The 20,384-nt window shown below is 41.5% G+C and overlaps 1 protein-coding gene across 1 annotated transcript in view; it reads right to left on the reverse strand.

The window, feature by feature from the left end:
• The window catches only part of PTPN21 (protein tyrosine phosphatase non-receptor type 21), a 48,238-nt gene extending 30,657 nt beyond the window's left edge, over positions 1-17,581 (reverse strand). The window contains exons 1-3 of the mRNA XM_064151332.1: positions 17,030-17,581; positions 12,926-13,302; positions 1,645-1,814 (exon numbers count right to left, since the gene is read on the reverse strand). Coding sequence (XP_064007402.1) covers positions 1,645-1,814; positions 12,926-13,105 — 350 coding nt within the window. The 5' untranslated portion in view covers positions 13,106-13,302; positions 17,030-17,581. The remainder of the gene's footprint in view (positions 1-1,644; positions 1,815-12,925; positions 13,303-17,029) is intronic.
• Positions 17,582-20,384: the final 2,803 nt, after the last annotated feature.

The raw sequence follows: 20,384 nt of genomic DNA on the forward strand, positions 1-20,384 counted from the left end.
TGAGGGTAAAAAATCATTCTCTTCCCTTACTATTTAACACAATCTGTTAAAATACAGTGATATTTTGTAAGTATTTTTCAAACACTCCTACTGGAAAAACAGTATGCCATATAACATCCTTATACAGCACACACAAGAACATTTGATCCTAAACCCAAGCCTTAAAAAAGAGGACAGGAAAAAGCCATACCATATCAAGGCATTTGGTGAAATAAGTTCTGCCAGTCAAGCAGCAGAACATAAGCTCATTCCACAGAACAGCTATCAAAAGTAAATATACAGACAACAAAAAAATCTTGACTCTACCTCAAGACAGCACAAATACCATATCCTTTGTCTATGAGGTTTCTACCTCCTGGCATAATTGAACATATAATTTGCTTAAACACATTCAATACCATATATATTGAAAAGGCATGAAAAAAATGCACAGAATAGTTTCACAACTATTTCAGAGTCTCACTGTTACACATCACAGAAAGGACCATCATCTTGATGCATAAGGTTGGCACATACATTCCTGCTTTCTGTACGGCAGTACACTGCAAAGTTCTAGCATAGGCATCATATTCTTTAAGTAAATGCCAGAGAACAACAGTCAAGGTTTTTCAGGAAATGTATTTATTCAATGCAACACTATGTCAGAAAGGAAATAATCTTACAGAAATTACACATAAAACAAAAACTAAAGATCCCAGGCATTGAACAATACACCACACCAGCAGTGTCTGTATGGAGCAGCTTATTTCCATGAAAAGCTTTCACATCATATCAGTAGGAAAGGACTCTGGCAAAGTATTTTAGCATCAGACAATACAGATGCAGTTTCACGTAGCCACATAATAAATTAAGCTGGAAAGGACCTCTGGGTGATCATGTGGTTTAATTTCCCACTCAAAGTAGGGCCAACTTCAAGCAACCAGTGAAAATGGGTTAATTAATGCAAGTACATATTTCTGAAACAACAGTTCTAAGTTTCTAATGCGTTTACTGGTTTTGTACTAATTTCCCTGTTACATCAGAGCAACTGCACACGTTGAGACACTAGAAGCCAATGTACAAGCTCATGGGAATAACTGGCCAGTATATATGCTCAACTTTACTTTTTCCCTGTGCTCATCACCACTTATGTAATGTTCCACAGATTCATAGTAGAAATGGACATACAATATCAAAGCTAACATCCCTCTTCATTATCCAGTGATGCACAAACACAATGAGATGAAGATTAGACTGTAGTTTGCCAATGTATTGTACTGAAATCAAAATAACAGAAAGCACAGCTCAATAAAATTTGCATGTGCTTTTTGAGGATGGACATCCCCAGATGCAACATGTGGCTTAAAAAAGATACCAACATGAAGAGACTACAACAATTAAAAGTCTGATCATGCAAGTGTGCCTATTACTGAAAACAGTTTTGAATAGATTCCTAAGATCGCCAAAAAGTTAGTTTGCATAGATTTTGCTGCATATTTTAAGTATTTGAAAGGAAAAAAAATACACAGTTTCAACATAAATTATGCCTAAAGCAATCATTTTCATTTCTATAGGGGTGGGGAAGGGGAAAGCAGACAATTTTAAAACAAATCATATATTTGAGAATGCTGAATGCAAAATTGTTGACATATGTATGAATACTACCTGGTAATCTCCTGCTGAAGCTGAGAAACAGTGGGCACATAGAACACTACTCCAAAATACACTGTTGGCTCCAAGGCATATTTGTCCAGCTGTTTTTTCAAAGGCTTGTCCAAATCTACCCATCTGCGCTGATTCTGCTTATTATAATACCACAGACTGAAATAAGTAATCTGCAAAACAGGCATTTCAATGATGAAAAATATTAATATTCTGATATTAGATAAAATGTATTTCATTAAAATCTTGATACTTAGAAATAAAGGTTTTTAAATACTGACTACAGCTGTGGGTTTATTGAAAACCTAGGGAACTGGAGAGACATTTATTATCAAAACCAGAAATTATTTTCACATAAGTGATCCATGTATACAAGACCCCCCTCCCCAACTTCAAACATTATTAAAACTATTCTTTATTTATTAACAGCCCCTGACCCTCACAACAGTAAGTGTTTACATGTGACAGGAAAAATAATGGAAGTGAGGAGGACAAACACAAAAGACACTGGACAACAAGAGAGAAAAAATATGGTTTCTCTGGGGAACTGGCAGGCAGGCTCACGTGGAGGATGCTGAAGGACAAAAGAGCACAGGACAGCTGGTCAAAGACGAGCTCATTACAGTACATGTGTGGCTTATCCAATGAGCAAGAAAATTACCAGATACAGCAGCAAGCTACCTTGCATGGGCAGGAAACTTGATCAATACAAAACACAAAATGCAGTATACATTGGAACAGATTGCCCTGAGAGTCTGAGTGATGTCTACCTCTGGAATGTCAACGCGTACTGGACAACGTGCAATCTAACTTTGATTAAATTTCCTCTGAGAAGGAGTTTGGACCAGAATATTTTTCTATCTCTCCACAGTCCAGCCCTAAATCCAAATGGTAGAGCACTCATTCAAATATCAATTTCTCCAGTATGTTCAAAATTATTAAAATACTGTCTCCTGCAGCAGCTACATCGTTCAGTTCTGGATCACCAGACACAGACAGGAAAATACTCATATTATCATCATAGCAAAACTAGGATAATTTCAAGTTTTTAAATCGAGGGAGAGGGACAAGGGAATGCTACAAATCATCAATTAATTCTGTAGGTATTTGCATGGAAATTCTCCAAGTCCTTGCTACACAAACAGTTACTATAGATAGGAATGGCAGAAATACCAACGTCTTTAATCCAGCGCTTGTTTTTAACTTAGACAAAATAAAGCTGATAAGGATGAAGTGTTACAAAACAAAAGACCATTGATTACAATGATTTTTCTACATTAACAATTTCTGTGAACTAGACATGGGAAAACTGTCTATCTAGGAAACAGTTTGTACCGGAGTTTTCTCTGAAGCTCTAACTTTTCAAAGTCTTGGAGCACAGATCTGAAATTCACCAGGTGGGTGACAGCTGGTAGTAGACAAAGGTCACTTTAGTGCTTCTCAGTGAAAACTTGTTTATATTGACATCTGAAAATCCACATACAGACATCTTAGTTTATAGCCTGAACAAGATGAAGAGTGTATACTTACAGGGTTCTGGGTAACCCTCCAAGTATATTTTCCTTTGCAAACTTTGGCAATTTGGGCTACCAAGAATAAAATTAAACCCAAACAAAATGCGATGTACCAAAGCCTGTCTTCTGACTTGCATGCAAACCTTTCACTTAACTTCAAGGACAGAATTTGATCCTGTGAGTTTTTGGAGGAGCTTATGCACCCTAGAATATTTGCAGGGATTAAAATAGAATCCATTTTTATTCATCGCTAAAACATTTTATTATTAGCAGTTCAGGACAACATCCGATGCTAAAAAAAACACCATGACAGAATTCTCAACATTTGTTAAGCTGTTAAGATTAATACTACTTCGGGGTACACTGTAGTGAATTATTTGTGACCTGGACCCTTTAAAGAAAAAAGACAATAGAAATAAAAACAACATGTCATTTCAACACAGTCACTCTCTATCTAGCTGCTTTCTGCCATTACAGACAGGAATAGTAAGCATTTCTGCACAAAATTTCAAGAGGTATCAAGAACACAAAAGTATCAAAGGCTCAACACAGTATTAGAGCTCACAAATTGGTCAAAAACGGAGTGACTTGAGTTATGAAGTCAACCAGACTTTCTAAGCTAAGCAGAAGAGTTTCATTGGGTGTGACTGCCACAGATCTACCATGCCGTGACTATATTATACCTCTTGGCAAGAAGTATGATGTGAGAGAAGTGGAGCTGATCAGTTTTAAGAAGAAAGTAATGTAAAATCTCGTGGACTGCAATTGCCTAAGAGTGGGCTACAGCAAAGACAGACTGCATCTCGGAAGAAGCACTGCAACATGGGAAATTCCAATCAAATCAGGACAAAATTTCACAAGACTAGCCAAACTTTGAACAGGGAACCCAAAAAGTTGCCAAATCCTTACCCTTGGAAGCATTCAAACTCACAAAGGCAATCAATCTGTCAGCCACCTGATCTAGGCTGGCTTCCTGAGTTGAGGGTGGTGGGATCATGCATCCCTCAGAGGTCACTTCCAACTCAAAAATATTATGGAATTCAGTATCCTTATAGAATTGGAACTATGAAGTGAAACAGCTTACTGAAAAATTATTGTATACAAATAACATCTCTTTTTAAATAAATAATTTTTAAAGTGTACTAATACCTGACCTCTACATCTGAAAATTCTCAGCAATTTCCATATCTACTAAACATCCTTTGCCACTCCTCACCTGTTTTATAGTTTGAAATGGCATCAGTGAGAGTCATTCTTCTGTATACCAACCACCTGATATTAGTTAGCTGCAACTAACTGCTGCATTTCATTTTATTTTCCTTAATATGAAACAGCCTCATCCCTAACACAATTCCACTCTGGCTCTAATCTTAATGTCATTTGTCTATCTCAGTTATTCTAATAAGCAGTATAAGAAATACGTTTTTATATAGAATCACAGAGGGGTCTATTTTGGTCACAGTTTACACTGCCTGAAAAAAAAATAAACACTACAATTGCATATGACAGATGTCAAATAGATGTAACCATTTCACTTGAGCTTAACAGTACCTGTTATGATCCCCCACAATGGACTGGGCCTTTCATTTTTCACTAATATGAACAGAAAACTATATTCCCCAGGATCTTGGGACAACACTACTGTTACTGTCACCTTTAAAAATCAAACAACCAACCAAGAAACCACAAAAAACAAGGCAAAACCAACCAACACAAAAAAAGGGAGGGAGGGAGGAAGGGAGGGAGGGAGGGAGGGAGGGAGGGAGGAAGGGAGGGAGGGAGGAAGGGAGGGAGGGAGGGAGGGAGGGAGGGAGGGAGGGAGGGAGGAAGGGAGGAAGGGAGGAAGGGAGGAAGGGAGGAAGGGAGGAAGGGAGGAAGGGAGGAAGGGAGGAAGGGAGGAAGGGAGGAAGGGAGGAAGGGAGGAAGGGAGGAAGGGAGGAAGGGAGGAAGGGAGGAAGGGAGGAAGGGAGGAAGGGAGGAAGGGAGGAAGGGAGGAAGGGAGGAAGGGAGGAAGGGAGGAAGGGAGGAAGGGAGGAAGGGAGGAAGGGAGGAAGGGAGGAAGGGAGGAAGGGAGGAAGGGAGGAAGGGAGGAAGGGAGGAAGGGAGGAAGGGAGGAAGGGAGGAAGGGAGGAAGGGAGGAAGGGAGGAAGGGAGGAAGGGAGGAAGGGAGGAAGGGAGGAAGGGAGGAAGGGAGGAAGGGAGGAAGGGAGGAAGGGAGGAAGGGAGGAAGGGAGGAAGGGAGGAAGGGAGGAAGGGAGGAAGGGAGGAAGGGAGGAAGGGAGGAAGGGAGGAAGGGAGGAAGGGAGGAAGGGAGGAAGGGAGGAAGGGAGGAAGGGAGGAAGGGAGGAAGGGAGGAAGGGAGGAAGGGAGGAAGGGAGGAAGGGAGGAAGGGAGGAAGGGAGGAAGGGAGGAAGGGAGGAAGGGAGGAAGGGAGGAAGGGAGGAAGGGAGGAAGGGAGGAAGGGAGGAAGGGAGGAAGGGAGGAAGGGAGGAAGGGAGGAAGGGAGGAAGGGAGGAAGGGAGGAAGGGAGGAAGGGAGGAAGGGAGGAAGGGAGGAAGGGAGGAAGGGAGGAAGGGAGGAAGGGAGGAAGGGAGGAAGGGAGGAAGGGAGGAAGGGAGGAAGGGAGGAAGGGAGGAAGGGAGGAAGGGAGGAAGGGAGGAAGGGAGGAAGGGAGGAAGGGAGGAAGGGAGGAAGGGAGGAAGGGAGGAAGGGAGGAAGGGAGGAAGGGAGGAAGGGAGGAAGGGAGGAAGGGAGGAAGGGAGGAAGGGAGGAAGGGAGGAAGGGAGGAAGGGAGGAAGGGAGGAAGGGAGGAAGGGAGGAAGGGAGGAAGGGAGGAAGGGAGGAAGGGAGGAAGGGAGGAAGGGAGGAAGGGAGGAAGGGAGGAAGGGAGGAAGGGAGGAAGGGAGGAAGGGAGGAAGGGAGGAAGGGAGGAAGGGAGGAAGGGAGGAAGGGAGGAAGGGAGGAAGGGAGGAAGGGAGGAAGGGAGGAAGGGAGGAAGGGAGGAAGGGAGGAAGGGAGGAAGGGAGGAAGGGAGGAAGGGAGGAAGGGAGGAAGGGAGGAAGGGAGGAAGGGAGGAAGGGAGGAAGGGAGGAAGGGAGGAAGGGAGGAAGGGAGGAAGGGAGGAAGGGAGGAAGGGAGGAAGGGAGGAAGGGAGGAAGGGAGGAAGGGAGGAAGGGAGGAAGGGAGGAAGGGAGGAAGGGAGGAAGGGAGGAAGGGAGGAAGGGAGGAAGGGAGGAAGGGAGGAAGGGAGGAAGGGAGGAAGGGAGGAAGGGAGGAAGGGAGGAAGGGAGGAAGGGAGGAAGGGAGGAAGGGAGGAAGGGAGGAAGGGAGGAAGGGAGGAAGGGAGGAAGGGAGGAAGGGAGGAAGGGAGGAAGGGAGGAAGGGAGGAAGGGAGGAAGGGAGGAAGGGAGGAAGGGAGGAAGGGAGGAAGGGAGGAAGGGAGGAAGGGAGGAAGGGAGGAAGGGAGGAAGGGAGGAAGGGAGGAAGGGAGGAAGGGAGGAAGGGAGGAAGGGAGGAAGGGAGGAAGGGAGGAAGGGAGGAAGGGAGGAAGGGAGGAAGGGAGGAAGGGAGGAAGGGAGGAAGGGAGGAAGGGAGGAAGGGAGGAAGGGAGGAAGGGAGGAAGGGAGGAAGGGAGGAAGGGAGGAAGGGAGGAAGGGAGGAAGGGAGGAAGGGAGGAAGGGAGGAAGGGAGGAAGGGAGGAAGGGAGGAAGGGAGGAAGGGAGGAAGGGAGGAAGGGAGGAAGGGAGGAAGGGAGGAAGGGAGGAAGGGAGGAAGGGAGGAAGGGAGGAAGGGAGGAAGGGAGGAAGGGAGGAAGGGAGGAAGGGAGGAAGGGAGGAAGGACATTTTCTATAAAAGCTTGGACTAAGGAAAAAAAGCCCAACCACTTTCTGTGGAACAAAGCAGGGAGGACAAATAGACTTTGCCACACATTTCTCTGCAGCACAGCAGTATTCAGAGTTTATGTATTTAATTACCTATTTCCCAGCTAATGTCCATATCCTGTATTATAAATCTTACCAGTAACAAATAGAATTGAAAGGAGAATTGCTTTTTTAATTGTTAATGCAGTGCCTTCTAATTAATGCCAGCTGCTACCTGTCTCAAGGGTACAGTGACCTGAGGAATTACCCATCCTAAGGTGAGGCAAGAAATTTTTAGAAAGGAAACAGTACTGGCATTTAGAGAAGAATGCAAATAAAACTTGTTTTCAGCTTTTCCTCTTTTACACTGGTACAAACAAATAAAACAAGCTATCAGACTTGCCTGAATACAGTGTTGAAAACACCACCTTGTTATTGAAGGATAAGCACTGTGTCTGAAGTTATAAAAACCCAGTTAGTCCATGGGCTCCATTGTGTCTAGCTTTATTATATGCTTGGATACTAAACAGCTCCTGCATTCAGGGAACTGTTCGGTTTAAATCAATTGCATGCAGAAGAACTGAGTCAATAATCTGGTACTGTGCATGACTGACAGGTAGCAAGAGAGAGCTTTACCGGATGCCTGATGTTAAGAGCTATGGAAAGAGACAAGATGCCCTGAAAATTCTCCAGAAACTCCACTCTTATCACAGCAGACAACCTCCTCCACAAATCTTCTCAATTTCTAGGAGAGAAAGGATTTGGAGCAGCTTGGACTGACTAGTGTGTAAGATCACCACTTCCAAGCAGTCTGGGAAGAAAAAAAACCCTGAGTCTTGCCAGGTACCAGCCACGGAGTGGAATGTTGCAGAACTCTACATAGTACCACAATCAATTCTTCTTCCAGGAAAAAAGACAACTGGGTAGCCTCATAAAAATCCTTCTATTTTCTCCATCTTGAAGCTACTTGCTTTAGGATAGTTTTGCTTTACTTTTTTTTGTTGTTGTGGTTGTTCTACTGACAAGATCTTCAGCTGCAGGAGGGAGTATTTAGGAGGATAGCTATACAAATATAGGGAGAAGTCTTAAGTCTAAGTTTTTCCATCATAGAAAACTTTTTTCCCCACACCTACACAACTATTTTCTCCTAACTACTCCAATATGGGTTTCACAAATGCTATTTAAATTACAAAAATGCTGACTACAGTTTAAAACACGACAACAGGGATAAGAAAGAAATTAAATCAACACTTGGCAAGGTAAATTGAAATTCTAATTTACTCAAATTGCAGTATGACCCAAATTATAATACACAGTTTTATACACTTGAAATATCTTGAAAAAATGGTTTTCTTACAAGAAAGCAGATTATACTCATCAGTACATTCAACAAAATTAAACTGGCTAATTTACAAGCAATACTTTCATAGTGTGTAGAAGAAGACATTATATCCAAGCCATATTTTAATGTCTTGCAGAAACAGGCCACTTAGGAAGATGACTACAAAATGTAGAAACATACTTTTTTTTTCTTAATCATGTTACTTTTTTGTACACACTCCAAGGCTCCGAGGAAGATGTACTCATATAGGCGCTTTTAACTTACATCTTACATAGCACTGACATTAAACACATTGTGTTCCCATTCACCAGAGGCTTATTCTGCTTGCTTTACAACAGGAAAAAGCAAAATTTCAAACTAGTATAATAATGATAAATAAATTAGTATCTTTCCTACTGAAGTAAAGAAAATACCTTCTGTGACAGTGAAAAAATGACAATTAAGTGGTACATGCAAATTCTGACCTCACTTTGTAAAAAGGCTAAAGAAATCAAGGCCAAGGTTTCCTAATTGCCACTACTGCTCAGTGTAACAACACTGAATGCAAATCCTACACTTCCCTTCATAAAAAGGAAGAACTACAATAAACACAATGAGGCTGTTAACTGATTCTTGGCTGGCTGCTCTGCCTTCCATTTATCTCGGATCCTGAATTACAGTTACACTTAATATGATGGAGTCAAGTTAGTTTTTCAATAAACATTCTCCCATGACAATTTCTCCTTTTCTGATTTTAAAGATTTGGTTCAGACAGGCAACCATGGAAGTTCAACTACAAGCACTGCTTCCCCTCTTACTTCTTCAAGCATTAGCTAAAATTTTGGCTAACTCTGATACAAGGCGTAAACATAGTAATGTTGATGACCCCTCTTGTCATGATTCAGCTCGACTTTCATTTGCCAGCTAATATATTTACTAACACACACATGTAAGAATTTTTATGTTTGCACTTGGTCTTACTTTAAAAGCATTAAGTATGCAAAACACACATTTAAGAAACCACCATACTGAATTAAAAAGGGGTGTGTGTGTGTGTGTGTGTGTGTGTTATTTGTGTTTTCACCAAACAAAATCCGGCATTTTAAAATTCAGAGCAAAGTTTTTAAGTGTTTCTGAACTTCGAAGTTATTCTGGACAACCTTGATTCCTTCTTTTCTACTCATGTCCAAAACAAACACAGGAACTTGCATATGCACAACACACTCTCCAGAGAAGTTCCTTACTATTAGTTCTTGTACCTAGGTGCAACTCTCTACCATGAACGTACAGTTGAGTCAGACTCTACTTGTACACAGTAGCTCAACTTGCCCCTTCACTCTGTTTTAGAAGTGTTATTAGAAAACAGAACTGAAAGAAGACCCAGAAAGAGAAAGTACATCAGTTGTGCTCTTTCCTGCTAAATTTTGTATAGGTATCTAGTCATACTAAGATTAAGAAAAAAAAAATCTAGTGTTTCTATATTTTTTTGTGTTTTCTTGTCCTAGATGCAAGATGAACAGTGCTGCACATGCTTTCTAAGGCAGTCAACAATCCCAGCTCTCAGCAGTTTTTCAGAACTTGTAATTCCAGAATGGTTTTCCACACCAGCTTTTTTGCATAGATCAAGTTTGGTTATAGTTCTCTCACATGATAAAAGACAGGCTGTGCTACAAAGGGTAAGTAACTTATGTTCCCTGTTCCCTTTGGTGTCTTTCCCCAGTTCCTCAGATCAGCAGAGCTGGATTACGATTACGTACCCACTGCTGATGAGTCACATTCTGGGAATACTAGATGATGTTCTTAGTTTAGAGCATTCATTTCACATTTCTGTAAAGTCTACCATTCAGTAAAAAAAGTAAAATCGTCAACATATTTAACACTTCCTAAACTGGAATTATGTATCCATACAAGTATGCTGTTTGTAAACTGAAAGCACTCCGGTAAAAAATTGCAAGAAAATGGATGTTTTGCCATACAGAGTGTAATTTGAATTTACATAAAGATCTGTTAAACATCTTAAAAGATGGCACGGCATTAAAAATTAGCTTTAAGTTCACTGTCCAAATTTAGTAGTTGTAAACTACAACAGGGGGTAAAATTTGCAAGATTTGCCATTCAGTGTGTAAAAACAGTCAAGATTCTCCTCACACCTCCTGCAAAAGCCTGTTTTGTAGGTGCATGGGAACCACTTGCCATAACTGCATGGCCCATACACAGAAATCCAAAATTGATGCCGTGGCTTTTGTAACCACATTAAACCTCAGTATTAAACAAACACTCCTACTTCAACATTTTGAATTCGCACTCGTGCTTTAAGAGTGTTTAGCATATTAACAATACACAATGTCTTACAGAAAGCAGTTAGCAGTTTACATTATCAAGGACTAATACTGGTTTTGCATATTTAAGCAAAGTGCTGAGCAAAGTTTTCTGTCTTAAAACTTTCTACTAAGCAAGCAGTCAGGAATGATCCAGTATCTGCTTGACAAATCTGACTATTTAAAGGCAGACCAACATTTTTTGAATGCAAACTCTGGAAAGTAATTTATATCCCTATTTTCCATTCCCTTTTATTGGAACACATTTTTCTGCCAAAATAATCTATGCAAGAATGCATGACTGAAGGAATCTGTTCAGAGTTCTGTCAACTCCCTTAGCCTGATATATGACTCTTAATTGAGGGAACTGCCATCTTTTTTTTTTTCCTTTTTTTTTTTTTCTAGCCGATTTTTAGGAATAGCTCCAAAGAAAGAGATAATCAAGAACTGCTGGAAAAAACCTGCACCTCCAACACTTTGTGACTAGTTCAATAAAAGCTAGCAGTCATCATTCAGAAAGACAAAGTCTTTGTGGTTTGCAACCCAAATATAGTTAAAATTCTTTACCTTCTGTTGACTTAGCAGAGACATCTGAAAGTGGATAGATAAAACTGACAAACTCCAGTCACATAACAATGACTGAATTCTAAATATATGATATCTGATGTGCTATGAGTAAACACCAAAGCTGCAAGAGTAGTTAGAGTCTCCCTTTGCTAGAAGGACCAGTATATATAAAAAAAGTCATACTGTTGCACAGAATTGCATTTTCCCCCAAATAACTGTACACTAAAAACAGTATTTGGAGAATCTATAGGAATACAGATTGGGATTGAAACCAACCATAGTAAGCAAATACTTAGAAATAAATGAATTCATGTCCATTTAATTCATTAATTACTCTCCAAAGAGAAAAAAAAAAAATCTCAAAGCAACTACGTATAAAGTATTTCCTACTGAGAAACCATACAGTAATAAATGCTGCATACGGTAACAAATGTTTACAAGATTGAGTCCTAAATGTATTTCCTCAAATTTTTGACCAAGCAGTTTCCATTGCTTAATAAGGAAAATGCATTTTAAAAGTTATTAGAGTTATTTTTGTGATTAGTCTTAGTTCGGTTATCTAAGTGCAGGGTTTTCAAACCTATATTTGAATCCCAAATTCAAAATGCTGTTATATGACAGACCATATATGAAAGCAAAAGCATCAGTCTCAGAAGAATGTTAGCAAGACTAAACTTTTATTACAAGATTGTTTTCTCTCCTGCCCCCAAAAGTGTATGTGCTATCACTATTTAATGGCCACAAAACGAACAAAGCCTTTGAGACCCTAGTGGAAAATGTCACTTCAGACAGGACCAAGAACATTTAACAATTGCAATCATATCCATATGCATTCAACGAAGTTATCAAACATGACTTTGGTTCATCTGTTGGTAAGCCATGTTAATTTCTATAAAGAACATTCTACAGCTCAGCATTTCATAAGTAATTAACTTAATACAGGAGATGTATCAATAATCGCTAAATGCATGGGAGAAGAGTGAATTTCAGTTCCAAATGGATCCTTCAAAACATCAAAATAAACGCTCCAGCAAAGGAAGAAATCCAGGGCAAAAGCGATAGGTTACACATATACGTACACAGTCAACTAGCACAGACCATGTCTCCTCATGAGGCCAGCACCTGAATTAAACGACTACATGCTCACTCTAAGACACTGTCTGCAAATACGTCTGTGGTATTTGAACAAGCAATACAAACAGTCGGTCACTGGTACACTTATCACATTTTGTGCTTTAAGTTCTTTCCACAGCACTAATACCAGCACAAATACATCACTAAAAAAAAACACGCACCCAACTAGCACTCTCTTTCAAACTGTTAGGTAAAAGTTGTCTCAAGTCTTGCAGTCATTCTTAAACACACTGGTTAGGTAGAAATTTTTGTGCTCGCTTTGGGGTTTTTTTTTTAAACAGAAATATCAACAGTGTCAGGTTTTAAAAACAGTGGTTTCTTTATTGCTCTAAGCTTCCATTCACTGCTACCTCTCACATAATCTCCCCATGGGCATTCTCTAGCTTTGTAAATTGTGCAACTCTTCCAGAGAAAAACAAGTCCCCATCAGGTCGCAAAGGTGAAAAAACAATGGGAACACACAAAAGCCGTTCCAGTAGATAAACTGATTTCTCCAGATGGTATGGATTGACCTGGTAGGTCAGGCCTTCCAAGACACGGTAAAAAACCCAAAGTCGACGGTTTGCTTACCTCACGCAATTCAAGCCTCTGAGCCACAGCTTCCAGACTTTCTTGGCCCGTGCTTTCCACCGACAGCGTGAACTCCACAAATTCGTTGTTGAGAAGCTGGATACGAGCCACCAAGCAGCTCTTGCTGGATACTGTGTAACGTCGAGTTCTTTTCAATTTTAACCCAAAAGGTAGAGGCATTTTCTTTTTTGCTCACAGATGGTTACTGTTAAAAAGCTACTACCAACAGGACCTTGAGAGGAGACAGGTAGCTATCTCCTTTCAAAACGTAAGGAGCTGTAAAGTCTCCAGAGATCAACCAGCAGCAGCAGCAGTATCCATTAAAGACAAGCAAGCTTCCCACCAAGAGACTATCAGAAGGGGCATCCACTGGAATCCTAGTACAGAGTCAAAAGAAAGAGAGAATAAATACAACAATCAGAAGGAATCTGACTGAAAGGGGAATGGCAACATGGGAAAATAGCATGTATATTTTTTTCTAAATCTAAATAATCAGAATAATCAGTCTACTTTTCCAAAATGCAGAGCTGTTATATATTCAAATAACGAAATTAGCACCAGAGTTTCTGGTTTTTCAACAGACACTACCCGTCTTCGGCAAAACCAAACCTCTCACAAGCAAATACCGATTCTTAATCGAGTGTGGCTGCAACACCTTAAAATATTTCTACATTGAATCAGGATTTAAATAAAAAACACCCACAAAATCTGAGCTGCCCAAGTTACTAATGACTGAACAGACCCACTGGTTTAAGAGCAATTCATTATGGAAAAAACATAAAGGCAGGAAGAGTGTCACTGAAGCTCACACGTTAGCCGTTTCCTATCAATTAAAACCTAGTTCCTCCAATCTTCCCTGGGCTGCAGCAAACTGTACCGTGCAGCTCGACTGCTCTATGACGTTTCAGGTCACAGTATCACAGTATCATCGAGGTTGGAAGAGACCTCACAGATCATCAAGTCCAACCCTTTACCACAGAGCTCAAGGCTAGACCATGGCACCAAGTGCCACATCCAACCTTGCCTTGAACAGCTCCAGGGACGGCAACTCCACCACCTCCCCGGGCAGCCCATTCCAGTGTCATGTTTTGCCTCCCCAAAAGAGCAGGCGAATTACATTTATGGTTTTTTTTCCCATGGAAAACATACGTATCCCCACCTTTTACAAACACCTTCGCGCCTCCTCTCCTGTCAACTCCGCACAGTACAAGCTTCGCGCTTCTCTCCCATCAAGCCATCTGCTTACTGAATGCACCCTAGCCTAAAAAACCTGTCACTCTCACTGGCGCTCGTTTTCGGGACACGCGAAATGAAAGCATTTGGCAAGCACAGCGCTTTTTTTCGGCATTAGGACGCGTGTTGCGAGCGAAGTCGCTACCGTGCTGTCAAACGAAACGAAAGCGCGGCCCCTCCGGGACTCGTACCGCTTCCCGCGCCCCCAGCCCCGCCTAAGCGCTCCTGGCACGGGCCCGCCCGCAGCGCAGCTCGCCCGGCGCAGGGCGGAGCTGGGCAAGGCCTCCCCGCGCTAGGAGCAAGCGCCGTGCGCGTGGCAGCGCTGCCCGCTCCGCGCCGAGCCAGCGGCCGCGCCCTGGCTTGCACTGCCCGCGCTGCGCCTCAGGGCATAGCCTGCGGGCGGGCCGGGCCTCCCCGGCAAGAGCTGAGCTTCTTCCTGTCATTGTTAGCCGTGCTTGGCGTGGGGACCTCTGCCCGAGGACCTCTAGTGGCAGCGCCGCACCGCCTGAAAAGAAACCACCACATCTGCATTTCCCCCCCCCCCCCCCCCCCCCCCAGGCTAATATGTATTAGTAGCACCTTATAGAAAGTGTCGCTTGGTTTCTGAAGACTCTTAGAACTATCAGGCAGGAATAACATCGGATAGCCATTTATTTGAGGTGGGGGAACCAGAAGAAGTAGTCTTCCTAGCACACCTGGTTTTAAACTCAGAGGTGTAGCTATAAACAAACCTGTACATTTTTTTCCTCTAACCTCCTTGTCGTCTTTTTTGAAGTCTCACCTCAGATGTCCAGATTTATCACATGAGCGCTGAATTCTTTAACTTCCAGCCAGCTGAGTCTAGTCTGGGTGATTTTCGTAAGGGGGGTAGGAGGGGCAGCTAACTCCCAGACCGTCACACATACCCAGAAATTCAATGTTAACTGGAAGTGGGCAGATTCAGACTGCATGTAAGGAAGAAGTTCTTCACCATGAGGGTGGTGAGACACTGGAGTAGGTTGTCCAAGGAAGTGGCAGAAGCCCCATCCCTGAAAGTTTTTAAGGTCAGGCTGGATGGGGCTCTGTGCAACCTGATGTAGTGTGAGCAACCTGATGTAGGGGGTTGAAGCTAGATGATCCTTGAAGTCCCTTCTAGCCCTGCAATTCTATGATTCAACACAACCACAGATTTTAGGGTGAAAACCTCCATGGCTTCCTACTCCCTTTTAAGCAGCAGCATGGCAAAGGAGGCAAAAGATGCTTAAGTCCAAAAATGGGGAGGAAGAGGAGGCAGCACAGCATTTTTCCCCAGTGACATCTTTGCAACTGTGCTCTGAAGAATGAGCATAAATGCCTTTCATGACCAGGTTTCTAATACTCTGGAAGAAGTTATACCATCATACACAACCCCCACCCTCAACAGAAAAAAAATAGATTTTAAGTGTAATTCAATTTAATTTTGGGTGCAGCCTCAGAGTAACAACTGATAGCAACAGGTTTCTCTGAAAACTTTAGGGATACACAGGGACTTCTCACTTTATTACTCACTCTGCACTTTGATCCTCCAAATCCTGCCCCCCTGGGAGCAGCACGCAGGGAATCCTGTACAGATAGGAGCTTTTTGTTTTCTGCCCATTGCAAGCAGAATCCCTCGCTGGGTTTACTCCTAGCAGAGTAACTTCTGGCTGATTGACCTCAGCTCACATCCCCAGGGCCCATTTTCCAACACATTCTGTGCACAGTTTCACACTTTCTTTGGTGCTAGAGCACTGACAGAAACCTACTTACTGGTCTTTTTCAAAGCCACAACCAGTTGCATCATGTCAGCGTTGATGATTTGGAAATCTCAGACTTTCAGATACTTCAGTATGTAACACAGGGAGCAACAGTACAGTTTGCACTGATTGTGCTACTGAGCGTTTATCCTGAATTACTTCACTTTAACTCAGTACATCTGACATAATTCATGACTTCTGGAACCCATTTATATGAAAGAAAACTTAAGTAACAAACTTCCAGTTCATGTTACCAAAATCCAACTGAAAAAAAAAAAATATTCCTGACATAATAAATATGTTAGAATAATGCTATTTGATGAGTAACACTAAAGTATCATTCAGTAACCTCTACTGTTAGCCATGTGTACTTCTAGCTAACACAGCTGTACTGGTTTTGTTCAGCAGCTGAGCATTCTGCAGTGCTAAGTTCTCTCATATTTGCCGCCTGCATTACTTTAAACTGGATACATCTGCATTGTTACAGAGTTACTTCAGCAAAAATGAACTACATAATGCCAGAACTTACCTCTACAATAACACGCCTTTATTTAGCTAGCCTGGAACCTTCACATAAAAACTAAAACCAGTGAGTGGCCAAACTTTGTCTATTTATATTTTAACACAAACACATAGTTTCAAAATTGTTAGAATTACAGCAGCATGGCCTTTGCTGACACATGATTACTGAGCACTGTAGTAACTTTCCCCTTTACGTACACCTCCCATTCTCCCTCACTGATTACCATTTTGCTTTCAAAAGACTTTTAAAACAGCCTGCATGAATGACAGCATGTGAGATAAAACTGCTATATACGACGATGAGAACGGGTTCCTATTATTTCAAATGTCTACAGTACATGTATGTGAGAAATACCTGTGGAGCCAAAATAATCATTACCCTCCCCTCCCCTTGTTTTACCAGTTAATCTTTGACATGACTCTTGGACTGAAAAAGCAGCAGTTAAGCGCACATCTCAAACCTCCCCTGCCTCCAGAAACAGAGTTCTACAGCCTTTGTTTTTCAAAAAGCAAACGCTTGAAACTCTTCACACGTACGGTACTCAGCGGGGATGAGCACCCGCTATTTGTTAAACTATCTGCTGTTTTCTCTTACCTTGTGTGGCGATCCAAAGACACCGAGTCTCCTTTCAAATACGTGTAACAAAAAAACCCCTGGAGCACTCCAAGACTTTTTCTCCCGGAGCCATCTCATCCGTATTCCTCGGGAACTGCTTACTGTGTTCCTCTTGTCTGAAACAGCTGCTATCTCTGCTAACCCACCTTCTTCTCAGATCACTCATAGTGAAAACATTCCTCACTTCCTGTCTCAAAAAACTTGCTCTGGATATCATTCCACTGGGTAAAGAGCTGGGGGTGGAAGAAAATATTCTAACAAAATAAACCTGTGCCAGCCAGCTCTTCAGGCAGCCTCTTCGCTGTGACGCTGTGCTGCATGAGCACAAACTGCGTTCTCGGGAATATTTTCAAATCGCCCGTCTCTCTCTGCCTCTGTCTGTGTTCATTTAATTTCTTTTCCTGGAGGCGTTCCCCTCGCTCTACCCATGCGGAAGGATACGCTGAAAGAATTAAAGCGAAGGCCCGTATGCTTGTAGCCCATTACCTCACGGAGTTGGAATGCCTGGCAGGGAGAATGTCAGCGATGAACAGCTGCTTCTCTGGCTACAGGGCAATTACAGAAATAGGGGTTACAACTAATAGCAGGCAATCCTTGCTTTTTAAAATCGTATGATCATTTATTTTAAGTCTTTTCAATTAAGACAAATCTTACCAGGAAAATCTGCTGGCCTTATTTTCACACAGCTTGGAAATACTTTACAGGTTTAAGCTACATGTGCCACACCAAATGTTCTATGCACATATGTTCATGTCTGCCGCTAAAAACAAGTCCTTGAAAAGCTTCAGCTCTTGGTGATACACTCAGCAAGAAAATGCCAATTAAAGACTGATCTTTCAGCCTTTGTTTGGACTTAAGATACCCAAAGGTGACAGAAGAAATTATGTCCTTAATAACGACTGTTTTCACAAGTATTAAATGCATACAAATTAAGTAATAACAATACTGTTTAACTGATTCAAATATCATATAAGGGGCTGCACTCCAGTCCTAAAAATGTATGTAGACTGCTACACGTGTTCTCCATCAGCAATTGTGTGCAGTTTGAAATTGTATGCCTCTTCACCTGTTGTGAGCCAAGCAAAAGCATATACAAACTTGAAACAGGTCAGGGATGAGCAAAAAGGTAAAGTGAGTACATGAGCGCTGACTCATGACTGTAAAACTTAGAAAGTGTTTCAGTAATGTAAAGCACACAAAACATGCTGCTGTCTGAGCAGGTCTAACCTGCAGAACTGCTATGCAAATAGCAAGTTACTCAGAAGGACACTAATCTCAGATTAAATACGTTGGTAATTTTATACTATCAGTAATTCTGAATTATTTCTTAGACACAATGGGCTCTCCTTTAATCAGAGTAATATTCCCACACACACACTCCCCCTCCTGCCATAGTTGCAATGAACAGAGTCCTTAACACAAGGAAAGAACTTGTTCAGAGGAATTTGATATTGAGTAAAATGAATTAACTTTGAACTTAACTAAGCAGATACTCTTTTCTAGCACTATGGTCCTTTTGGATGAAACTGACCAATACGATGCATGACAAATCCGACCCACGAAAATTCAGGCTAACAGAGGTAACCTTCATATTTCTAAACAATTCATAATGGAAACAAGGTCTCAGTTCTCTGTCATTCTAAATCTTGATTACATCAATTTCCTGCCCAATTCCCTGCACTTAAAGACAGCACATCCCCTTAAAAGAGGCAAGTATGACACCATCAATATGCTCCTCTGCAGCTTACATTTTCTTTCTGAAGCTCATCAAACTCATTCCTGAATGAAATTTTCTTTTGCTTCCTGTAATCCCAGTTTGAATTATAATTCTGTGTTTATCTGAATATTTTGCCCTATATAATATTTTTCCTAATCAACTCCCCATAACCTGCTCTGCTCCAACTATTAATAAGCAGAGCCAAGAGACAAAGGCATCCATGAACATGTGATGAACTCTGATAAAGATTATCAATAAGAGAGAATGCCTCAGGGCACTATACTATGCTTCTGCTTTCCCCCTTCAACCCTCATGACATGTGTGGGTAGAAACACATCTTCTGATGTACTCTTTACTTTCTTGTTGAAGATTATGGGAAGAAGAGACTAATTTCCTACAGCTGAATGTTGCAGCCTTTGTTCTGAAACTTAAAAGGTTTCTGCCCAGTGAATTGGATACTGCCTGCCCATAGTGGAACAGGGGTAAACCCATTTTGTTATTGACATATTCCATTCTGGAACAGTTTTGATTTTCCTTACATGCTGGTGCAAATACATGATTGCATTTTAGTATCTCAGCCAACACAGTGAAGACTGATTCAAGTATTCACCTTGCTAGCAACTCTGTTCAGCATCAGGTCTTTGCACTGAATGATAGTGTGACAGGAAGTTAAAAATGAGCCAAATAGGAAGCAGAATCAGTCATCCTCCTAGCAGAGAGTTATCCATTTGTGATAGAAACACAGGCCAGATAATCCAGAAACTACTAGTTACAGGGGCATTCCCAGGATGCTGAAACAATGAAGAAATCATGTGGAAAAATACCTTGATTTACTCACTAGCTATGCAAAATAAGGATTTAATGAACTGAAATGTCATAATACCTCTGATTCTACATGTGACTGAAAATTGTTCTCTGAACAAGTGAACTTTATCCATCATTTTTGCTCTGTGTCTGAAGCCTCCCTGGCTTATCATCATTCCATTGGTGAAAAAGCAAGAGATAACTGGAGCTTTATTGAATTATTACTTCCTGATGGTAGTGGAAAGAATAGAACATGCTAGGAAAACAAGCATGCAACATGTCTATTATATGCTTGAAGCTTGAAATTTTATATCTGCAAGATTTTTACTTATAATAAAGCACTGTAATATGTTGAACCATGTCCTACTAAGTAACTGAAGTCATAGAATTTTAGTATTAGAAGAAAATGGACAGTCTGCCTACACATAACAGCACTGAATTTGAAGAAATGTTATTCACAGAGGATAATTCTTTTAAACACACTCTCTTTCTGAAGTAAATCTGTTAGTTATGTATTCCTATTTCCACCCTTCAACAATTATTTTCTTGTTCCAATTATAAAGGAACACACTTGAAGTCTTCAGGGAGCAAAACATCTCTTGAAGGTTAAAATGAAATTTAAGTACACTAATCTGTTCCTAGTTGCATCTCACTGCTACACCAGTCTAAGTGCAGTCAGGCAAACAGCTCAGATCATTACCAATAATTAGTCTAGGCTATCTCTGTATGATGTTTGGTTTATATTAGGAGCAGTGATGCAGAAAGAGATTAACACAGCTGTTAACTACAATGCTTGGAGTTGATTTTACCCAG

Source organism: Pogoniulus pusillus, chromosome 1 (assembly GCF_015220805.1).
Source record: "Pogoniulus pusillus isolate bPogPus1 chromosome 1, bPogPus1.pri, whole genome shotgun sequence".
Classification (NCBI taxonomy): Eukaryota; Metazoa; Chordata; class Aves; order Piciformes; family Lybiidae; genus Pogoniulus; species Pogoniulus pusillus.